Below are 10,000 nucleotides of genomic sequence, written 5' to 3'. Positions count from 1 at the left end.
GAAAGGTTGCGTTAATCCAGGCCATCCGTTACTAATAACACTACAATTGGCGACGAGGAGAAAGCGATATATTTCGGCAAATATAAGGCTGAATTTCATCAAGTTTGTTTTACTACCAGTAAACCTTGAAGCCACGAATTTGGTGGATGAGTGGAAGCACTGGCTGGAGGCATTTGAAAACTACAGGATTGCTACGAAACTTAACAAAGAAGAAGATACTGTACAAAGGGCGACTTTGTTACATTTAGCAGGGACGGGAGTGCAACGTTTGCTTTCCGGACTGCCTGGAAATAAAGAGAAATATGAGGATGTGACTGCAGCGTTGACTGCACACTTTCGATCAAAGAAGAACAAATGGGCTGAAAGATACAGGTACAGGAAGCGAGCACAGAAGGAAAATGAAACTTTAGATACATTTATTGCGGAACTGAGAGTCCTGAACCCTTCTTGTGACTTCAGAGAGACTGTTGAAGATAATATCCTTGGTCAAGTTATTGAGAAGTGTTACGACGGTTACTTACGAGAAAAACGTCTACTGCAAGGGGATACCCTGACACTGGAGAAGGCTCAAACGTTGGGAAGAGCAATAAAGAATGCAAAGAAGGATACGTTGCTACTTGGAGGAGAGAAATCTCAAAGTTTCCCAGAAAAATCTGATATGAATCAGATAAACAAGTACGACAAAACTCCTACATTATCCAAAGCAAAAACAAAGAGCTGTTTTAGGTGTGGAAGGGATGATGATCTAGCTAATGATGACAAAGGTGCTGAGTGTAGGAAATGTAAAAAGATTGGACACTACGCAAAATACTGCAGATGGAGTGGTGCAGAGAAAGAGGATCGCAAGGTGAAGGTTGTACCACAGACACACCAGCATACAGATGAATACCACCACGAATAAATACTTTGCTGGTAAGGAAGGGGGACTCGAGCTCAACTTTACGATTGATGTTGAAATTAATGGTAAACCAGTAGAAATGATCATTGACCCCTATTAACTAAATGCTTTTGAAGATCAGCTGCCCTGGTTTAATACAGAATTACCTATTACATACTTTACTGGGTAATTTATCTGTTATTTTCCCTTATTTTTACACTTATTTCCTTTTTATTTTTAGCGTAACTCATATACTCTCCGTTCGCGTGCTATCCTTTGGCACGCGCATATGTTGTCCTTTGGCACGTGCGGATGTTACTTATGTTTGAATTGTTACGTTTATTTACGGTTGAAGTCGTAGCGCGCACTTTCGTATTTCGTATTTCAGTGGCGTAGTAGAAATTTTGTATAACGGTTTTTCTTCATTCACCCTGAAGAAGACCCACAAGTCGGTCGAAATATAGGTTTTCTCTTTAAATGTGTCTTTTCTTCATTTGTGTTTTATATATTGCTTCATGAAGAAAACGTCTACACGTATTGGATGCTTGTGAAAGACTTTATATATATTTAACAATTATTCCATGAGTGCGCGTTGGATATGAGAAGATACATGTAGATAGCCAACGAGGCGCGTAGTCCCGGAAGAAAAGTACAAACGCTATCTGCTTGACAACCGAAACTCAAGAGAGACACTGATTACCTCTATTACTGGATGGTGCAGTTGTATCAAATGCACATCACGACATTGTTATTGTTATTGTTTTTCGTAGTTAGGGTAAAGTACTTATAGTAGGTTATGAATTGCTGGACTGAACTTTTATGCTTGCCTGGCACGTGATCAATTTCTTCCTTTTGACAAAACATCATAAAAGCCAGAGACTCCAGAAATCTTCGTGCTTTTGCGATCGATTGTCATTAATCTTTTGATGAGAATTCGATTCAGAGCTATATACAAAAACTTTGTTATTTTTTGCCTTCATCTGTCTTTTGGCTTGTCTTTTTATGTTAACTCCTGGCTTTTACGATACTTTTTGGTGCAAACGTAAAGCCAAATGAAACAATATTTTGGCCTGGCATCAGATTTGACTAACAATAAGAGAAATTATGAAGCGGAAACAACACCTTCAGTCCTTCCTGAGCGTGTGCAATAAACGTTTGCTTAGTGCAACTGCAAGACATGGATGACATGCTGGAAAACGTCCGTTAGAGCAATTTGCAGTTAGTTTTTAGCAGACTATTTATTTAAACAAGAAGCGAGTGAATTTCACTCAATGGAGTGTTTTGTTATCTTTAAACTGAATTTATAACCAAAGCTTAAAAAACTAAAATACCTCAAAATGGGATAGGACATTATAAAATAATTAAAGGTGTGAACGTCTGAGCCAAAGGGCCTCTGTCCTTACGTAACAGCGGTGTTGCCTTTTACAGACTGCGCTTTGATATAAACACTTGAGTGCAAAGGTTTTTTGTGTTCAACTTGTCCAACTAAGATGGCAGACGAGAGTGAAGACGAAACGTGTAATCAAGGGGAGGCATCATCTGAAAACGTAAGGCACATACTTCCTGTTCAAACTAAATATATAACTTCTATAGGACTCCCAAGGCCCTTTATTGCGTTTTTTAGTGGGAGATGATTTCAGTTTTGTTTGATGACGTTCCGAATACATTCAAATTTATCGGCTGGTACAGTATGTTGCCCAATATCCGACCACTTCACTTTAAAACTACAATAATTTTCCTTCCTTAGCAGAAAGAGCTAAGTCGTATGTCAGCATTGTGATTTGCGATAATTCGCAAGTCTGTTTTTGTAGCTCATGGATGTTCAGATTTTCAATTACATGGCCGCTCAACCTCGCGATTGTGTAAATAAATCAACGTAAGTCAAAATAGATACGTTCTAAGGGCCGATTTACACGATACGATTTTGTCGCATGCGACAAGCTCACGACAGGCCTACGAAATGACTTACGATTGTCGCAGCGTTTTAAAACATGTTTTAAAATGCTACGACATTTTTTCTGACGTACACAACAATTGTAAATCATGTCGTGGGCCTGTCGTAAGCCGTTGTCGCATGCGACAAAATCGTACCGTGTAAATCGGCCCTAAGGAACCCGACAAAGAAGGCTTCCTGACCCAACAGATGAAATAAAAAAAATATTCAGTTAAATATTGCAACGAAATTAAAAAGCCAAAGACGCTGTTTTACTCTGAAAACGACGAACGATTAACATTTGCGTTTTGTTTGATGACGTTCCGAATACATTCAAATTTATCGGCTGGTACAGTGTGTTGCCCAGTATCCGACCTCTTCATTTTAAAACTACTATAATTTTCCTTCCTTAGCCGAAAGAGCTAAGTCGTATGCCAGTATTGTGATTTGAGCTTATTTGCAAGTCTGTTTTTGTATCTCATTGATGTTCAGATTTTCAATCACATGGCCGCTCAGCCTCGCGATTGTGTAATTAAGAGATGATTTCAGTTTTGTTTGATGACGTTCCGAATAAACTCAAATTAATCGGCTGGTACAGTATGTTGCCCAGTAGCCGACCACTTCAGTTTAAAACTACTATAATTTTCCTTCCTTGGCCGAAAGAGCTAAGTCGTATACTGGTACCGATCGGATACTAGGCAACATACTGTACACGAGTCACAGCGATTTTTTGTCGCTAGCCTTGCTTCACGTTTTTGTTATGATGAAGTCAGGAACAGAATCATTTTAATCAACGAGGACTGAACAGCTTCAGACTTCAAAGCCATACAGGGCCAGCACATGCCAATTATCAGAAAATTTTCAGAACGATATTAATGGACTTTTCCATTGAAAGGGTTGAAAAATCGTGACTATCGACAACTATCCGACAGAACGATAGAGAAACGAAATCTTCCATGCACGTGCTTTGCGAGGATGCGCACATGATTGGAGATGGATGTCATTTGTGTTTCTCCGTGCTGTAATTAATCTGTGGTGGGCACAATTTGGAGTCTCAAGATCGATGCACGGGTTGTCCCAAAAAATCTGCATTCGGTCTGCATTTGAACTGCGTTCCATCTACACAAAAAGCGATGGAATTGCAAAGAAAGATTTACAAAGAAACGGCTACGTAAATAAATGAGAAAATTGTTTTGGTAAAAGTAATTGCACCAGTTAAGCTTTAGATCGAAAACAAACTTTTCTACGCTAGCGTCGCGGAGTTGAAAAACACAAAATGCATGCCCAGGAAGGTAATTAAAAACAAGTTGAAGCACTTGGCTGTTCGTTCAAGCTTAACATTGTTTTGTTCCCTACAAAAGTTCCAGACAGCACTACAATATCGAAAATATCTGAAAACAAGACGCCGATAAGGGTGTATCCGTGGGATGCACAAACAGTCAAAACACAAATTGTCAAGTTACAGGGAACTACAACCACGGGTAAACTTCGGAAAATGTGTAGAAATTACCAGAAAGATAAAAACAAAAAGAGGTTATTTCTTATTATTATTATTATGCTACTAAATTTGCTAGTAGAAACAACTAGGCGCTATTAGGGATTATCAGGAATACGGGATATTTAGATTTAAAAAACTTATAGGGATTTGCGATATTTGGGGAGGAAATTAACGGGATGCGGGATATTTAAAAAACCGCACTGGTATTATAGTGATACAAACCACAGGAAATAACGGGATACAGGATATTTAGGGATACGCAATACTTAGATGTCTTCCTCCCCTAATGGGGCCTCAACAATCAGCACAGCAATACTATCACAATTTACTTTTACTAAAGCCTTTTGAGGAATGTTAAGATAAAAATTTGAAATTTCTTTGGAATACTGACTGGAGATCGATCGTTTGCTTTGGTTTGTGTTTAAAACAAAATACTGTAACAGTGTATGCCTTTTTATTTGTTGTTTAGGCTTTTTTACTAATATTCTTTTTACGTTTTTGATTCCTGTACGAAGAGGAATGGATTAATTTTTTGTTGTCGAATGTCATTGACTTGACCTATCCCATATCATTACATTTAATGTTAGGCTAAGTGTCTACTTAACAATTATTCCACAAGAGTGCGTTGGATATGAGAGAGACCTCTCAGCACTATCCCCGCAGAAGACTTCTAATCTTATAATTTTTTAACTTCCTTTTCTTTGCTTGATTTCATTGTTGCTTTTGGTTGTTAAAGGCTTTTTCCAATCTTCTTTCCCCGTTTTTTGATTCCTGTATCGGGTGGAATGGCGATGGAATCCCCAAGCAGTGCTGTTCCTAAGCAGGTCATGTGAGAGTTCTGAGCCTGATTGCCACTTCTATGTTTTTTTTTCTCGATGTATTTTGATGTCATTTACATAATCGATTACGTATAATTTACAGAGAGTAGGAGATGAAAGACCCTGGGATTGCAAAATCCCAGTAACGAAGACATTAATCCTTTTTTCGTGGGGGCTGGAGTAAGTATATGACTCTGAGTGAGTGAGTGAGTGAGTGAGTTTAAGACTTCATGGTTTTCACTAAGGGCCGGGGATTTCCCCCGGCTACTGCAAGTCTGAGGCCCGGCTACTTTGATATAAAACCAAAACATTAGAAAGTAAAAATACATCAAATGACAAATTTGTGAATTAAAAAACAAACCAGTAGTTTATTAACACAGACTCTCTCTCACCTTTTAAAGTGCGGTGACTTTATAATCACCGTGAGGATGACTGAAAACGCGTAGTATTCAACAGAGTCATCTTCCTGTAAGGGCGCGCTTCTTACGAAGTGTTCGTTTCACTCGGATTCTCTTGTTTTCGGAGTTTCTGGCTCTGCATGAATATGTCATCAAAGAAACGGAAGGCAGAAGTGGACAAACAAGGAAAACTGGATTCCTTCTTCTCTTCTGGCTCCGCTTCAAGGTAAGATGATGTTAAACTGAACAAATGACCGTTTGGGCTTAGATATTTCTCTTTCAAATCCACCACTGGGATGGTTCAAGAGAAAATTTGTTACGTTCTTGACACGTTCTTGCGGCCATGTTTTTTTTTGCTCTTGCCTCTTGGTCACGAGCGTCACGAGCTAATTTCACTCGTTCCCAGTCTTAATCAACGTCTCTTCTTTGCCACGCCAATAGTTACGACTCACGTCCACTGTTTTATGTGAGGGTGGGTATAATTGTTCCAAACACAAAATGCACTGAAACATATACTATCACTGAGTGTGATATAAACAATTGATGTCTATTTTACAGTTATTCTGTTTGCGGCCTGCTTGTTGTCTTTTTCTTTTTTAATTTTCCTTATGAAAAGAGAAATTGTAGAGAATTTAAGGCAAGATTTTGACAATCGCATGATAATTAGATTGGCAAACATGTTGGGGAAGACGGTAGGATTTGAGCGGAAAAACAGCCTTTAACGTCAAAATGCCCATAAAACCTCTCCAATATATTCCAGCAAGATGTCTGATATTTTCGAATTTCCAAACATTTTGTAAAAATCTCATCAGTTGTCATCAAAGACAACTTGCTCTCTGACACTTGCCGACGCGATGTGCATGTTTTTGTCATGTCGGGATCTCTTATGCCAAAAAATAGGTCCCTCGAGGGACATGTGCTTACGGGTAACAAATGTTACACCATTAACATTGTCTGTGTGATTATTGACATGTTTTTGTAATGGGCGTTGACAATGAATGCTTGGAATGCACGAAGAGCATTGCAATTAAGTTTTTCAGATATTAAACACTGCATGTGGCTACCGTAACAGTTACAAAAACTGAGAGAATTTCGAAGGAAGAATGGATCGCTGCATTTATAGGGAAAAATAAAGAGAAAGCGAAATGATGACCGAGAGGTAGTAAGGTGTGCAAAGAGTCGTGATGGAATCCGGGAGTAGGTGATTTGTTCAAGGTCAATACAGAGTTCCTTTCTTGAATTTGTTTTTTATTTTTTCACTCAAGAAGAGCACTGGAAATTCTCAAAGTTTAATACGTGTGTTCGTGGTTAGTCAAATAATTCTGTATCGCGGGCGATGTACAAAGAGAGAAAACGAATTATGAGCACGTCACTTGATAGCATCAGGTAGCTTCATTTGCGTGAGCGATGTTAATGCCCCCCAACCCCCGGGGGGGAGCACTTTAGGAATTTTTGGGTGGGGATGTGCCGCTGGGACCCTGGAACCCTTATAACCCCTATACCACAGCTAGTTCAGCTGAATTTTGCTACCCTATACTAGAGTACTACCAGAGGTGTTTCATGATAGCCATTTATTGACACTGTTGAGACAGAGTTACGTAAACTTAAACCTTTCTGATTTGATTTTTTTTATATTCTTGAGTGGGAATTTCTCGTTTACTTAGTCTTGATAAAATCTTCAAGCGACTGGTCAGTTTCGTGAAAAATGATACCCTATTCTAGACCGAAAGGCTATGATTTATATACTCCATCCTAGATTAAACTGCTTGAAAACCATACCCTTCACAGCGGCACATACCTGTATAGTCCATATATGGCAGTACCCCCCACACCACCCCGGAGTTAATGCTTAACCCCCGATTTTTTTGCGATATTTTTTTGGCTTGGATGAAAATCACCACGTTTTCGCGGAAAATTATTTAAAGGTAATTTCGTGACCTTTCTGGTGTTAGTTGCTCTTAGTCTTAGTAAGCTGCCAAACTTTGATTATCAAAATAATATCAAATTCAAGCTCTTTTACCATCTCAGCAACTTTCAGTCTACAAAGAATGTTCATCTAAAATGAAGTTTACCTCAACCCTTCAGGAATTTATGATGGAATGCGGCAGTAGGTGAGACTGGTTGAAAATCAAGGTTAACGCAGAGTTCCTTTCTTTGGATTTGTTATTAATTTTTTCACTCAAGAGGAGCACTGGTAATTCTCAAGGTTTAATACGTTTTTCAAATAATTCTGTATCACGGGCGATGTACAAAGAGCGAAAACTAATTATGAGCACGTCACTTGATAGCATCAGGTATCTTCATTTGCATGATACCTTACCTCCCGATTTATCTCCGGAGATTTGGCTTGGATGAAAATCACAATATTTTCTCCGGAAAATTATTTAAGTAATTTCGTGACTTTTCTGGTGTTAGTTGGTCTTGGTTTCATCTAAAACGAAGTTTACTTCTCGGTCTCGACATGCCAAAAATAGGCATGTCCCGTGTATTGGCACATGTCAAAGTGTAAAGTTGTTTTAACGATTACCTTGCTTAAAAACCCACTCTAATGTCGTCTTGCTCCAAAATACGTTTTTTTACGCATCTCGGCAGCTTTCAATATGCCAGCCTGACAATTTTACCTCAATTGATTATGATTTTTTGGCACAAGAGATCTCGACATGGCAAAAACATGCACATCGCGTCTGCAAGTGTCAGAGAGTAAGTTGCCTTTGATGACAACTGATAAGATTTTTACAAAATGTTTGGAAATTCGAAAATATGAGACATCTTACTGGAATATCAACATGAAAGCTCATTGGAGAAGTTTTATGGGCATTTTGACTCCAAAAGCTGTTTTTCCGCTCAAATCCTACCGGCTTCCCAAACAGGTTTGCCAATCTAATTATCATGCGATTGTCAAAAAATCTTGCCGTAAATACTCTTATGGAACTTATGGTGTTTGTGCTTGGGGTAATTGTCCCTTGACATTTCAAAGAAAGATTGTAACTTTACAAAAACGGGCCTTACGTCTTATTTACTTCTGTAAGTCTAAAGAACACACCGTACCCTTCTTTCTCAAATCAAATTGCCTTCCTCTACCTAGCCTATTTTTTAGAGATTGTAGCTATTTACTGTATGATATAAACAGACCGTCAGCACCAGCTAGTATACTCAATCAGTTTGTTAAAACAAGTCAGATTCACAATTACAGAACTAGATCTGTCTCTAGCGACTCGTTTTATTTTAAGTTCTCTAGAACTAATAAAATGTATTCCTTTTTCTCGAGAATTGGTGCCCAAATTTGGAACTCTATTCCTTACTCGATTAAACTACTTAAACGCTCGTTCTTTCGTAAAAAGATAAAGGAATTATTACTAAATTTCTTGCGGTCAGAAGATGATTATGTCGAAGTCTCCCGTCTTATTAAGCTATTTAATACTTTAAGTTAACCTCTTGTCATAATCTTAATGTACTTGTTTTGTTTTAGGTTAGTTCATTCTATTTACTGCGTAACTGTATAGTAGTGTCTTCACTGTTATTTAGTCCATCTATAGATAACCTTGTACTTGTAGTATGTCCTCGGTTCTCCCCGCCTTGATGAGTTTATAAGCTATTTGCGGGGGGAAAGAAATGTAATTAATTATTTCTAATTTTCAATAAACTTTGTCGTTGTCGTTGACTCTAAAATTTCTCTTTTTAGAAGGAAAATTAAGAAAGAAAAAGGCAACAAGTAGGCGGCAAACAGAATAACTGTGAAATGGACATCAGTTGTTAAAATTGAATAAAAACCTCATTAGTTTAGTGGCTAATTCTAAAACAGGGACTGGGGACTGGGGACTGGGGAAACAGAGAATGGGAAATAGAAATAAGGAATGGGGAAACGGGGAAACGGGGAATCTCTAACATAGGGAATCTCTAAAAGGGGAATTACTAAAATAGGGAATCTCTAAAAGGGGGAATTACTACTATGGGAATCTCTAAAACAGGGAATTACTGAAATGGGGAATCTTTTAAAGGTGGAATTACTAAAACGGGGAATCTCTAAAAGGGGAATCTCTAAAAGGGGGAATGACTAAAATAGGGAATCTGTAAAAGGGAGAATTACTAAAATGGGGAATCTCCGAGACCGGGAAAATTAAGAGAGATCTGATCTGTTTTTTTTTTTAATTACAAGCTCCATTTTAACAGTGCAATTGTTGAAACGTTGGGACAATTCGCACAGAATTGCCGGCTATTAAAATATCAACGAAACAGTGTTTCTATCGTAAAGCTACGGACGAAACATACATATGAAGTAAGCATACACTATGAACTTTATAAAGCTGGAACGGGTTACTTTTTGCCAAAATACCGTATGAAAAAAGACACGTTAATGTCTTTAAAGTCAGAAAACCTTGCTCATTACATTTTGAAAAAACGTACAACGCGAGAGGAGTAGAGAAGCGAGTCCTTCTAAGCACTTTTGACATTCACCATTACGGTCGAGCAAAAGAA

At 38.3% G+C, this 10,000-nt stretch overlaps 2 protein-coding genes across 2 annotated transcripts in view; both read left to right on the top strand.

Annotated features, from left to right (window-relative positions):
- Positions 1 to 901, top strand: part of LOC138023427 (uncharacterized) — a 1,218-nt gene extending 317 nt beyond the window's left edge. The window contains exon 2 of the mRNA XM_068870430.1: positions 1 to 901. This exon is cut by the window's left edge and continues 18 nt beyond it. Within this exon, the coding sequence (XP_068726531.1) occupies positions 1 to 901 (901 nt within the window).
- A 1,410-nt stretch (positions 902 to 2,311) lies between these two features.
- The window catches only part of LOC138025062 (tauropine dehydrogenase-like), a 20,506-nt gene continuing 12,817 nt past the window's right edge, over positions 2,312 to 10,000 (top strand). The window contains exon 1 of the mRNA XM_068872316.1: positions 2,312 to 2,424. Within this exon, the coding sequence (XP_068728417.1) occupies positions 2,368 to 2,424 (57 nt within the window). The 5' untranslated portion in view covers positions 2,312 to 2,367. The remainder of the gene's footprint in view (positions 2,425 to 10,000) is intronic.

Source organism: Montipora capricornis, chromosome 11, assembly GCF_036669925.1.
Source record: "Montipora capricornis isolate CH-2021 chromosome 11, ASM3666992v2, whole genome shotgun sequence".
Taxonomy (NCBI): Eukaryota; Metazoa; Cnidaria; class Anthozoa; order Scleractinia; family Acroporidae; genus Montipora; species Montipora capricornis.
Note: the sequence above shows the minus strand (reverse complement) of the source record. Positions and strands in the feature narration are given on the sequence as shown.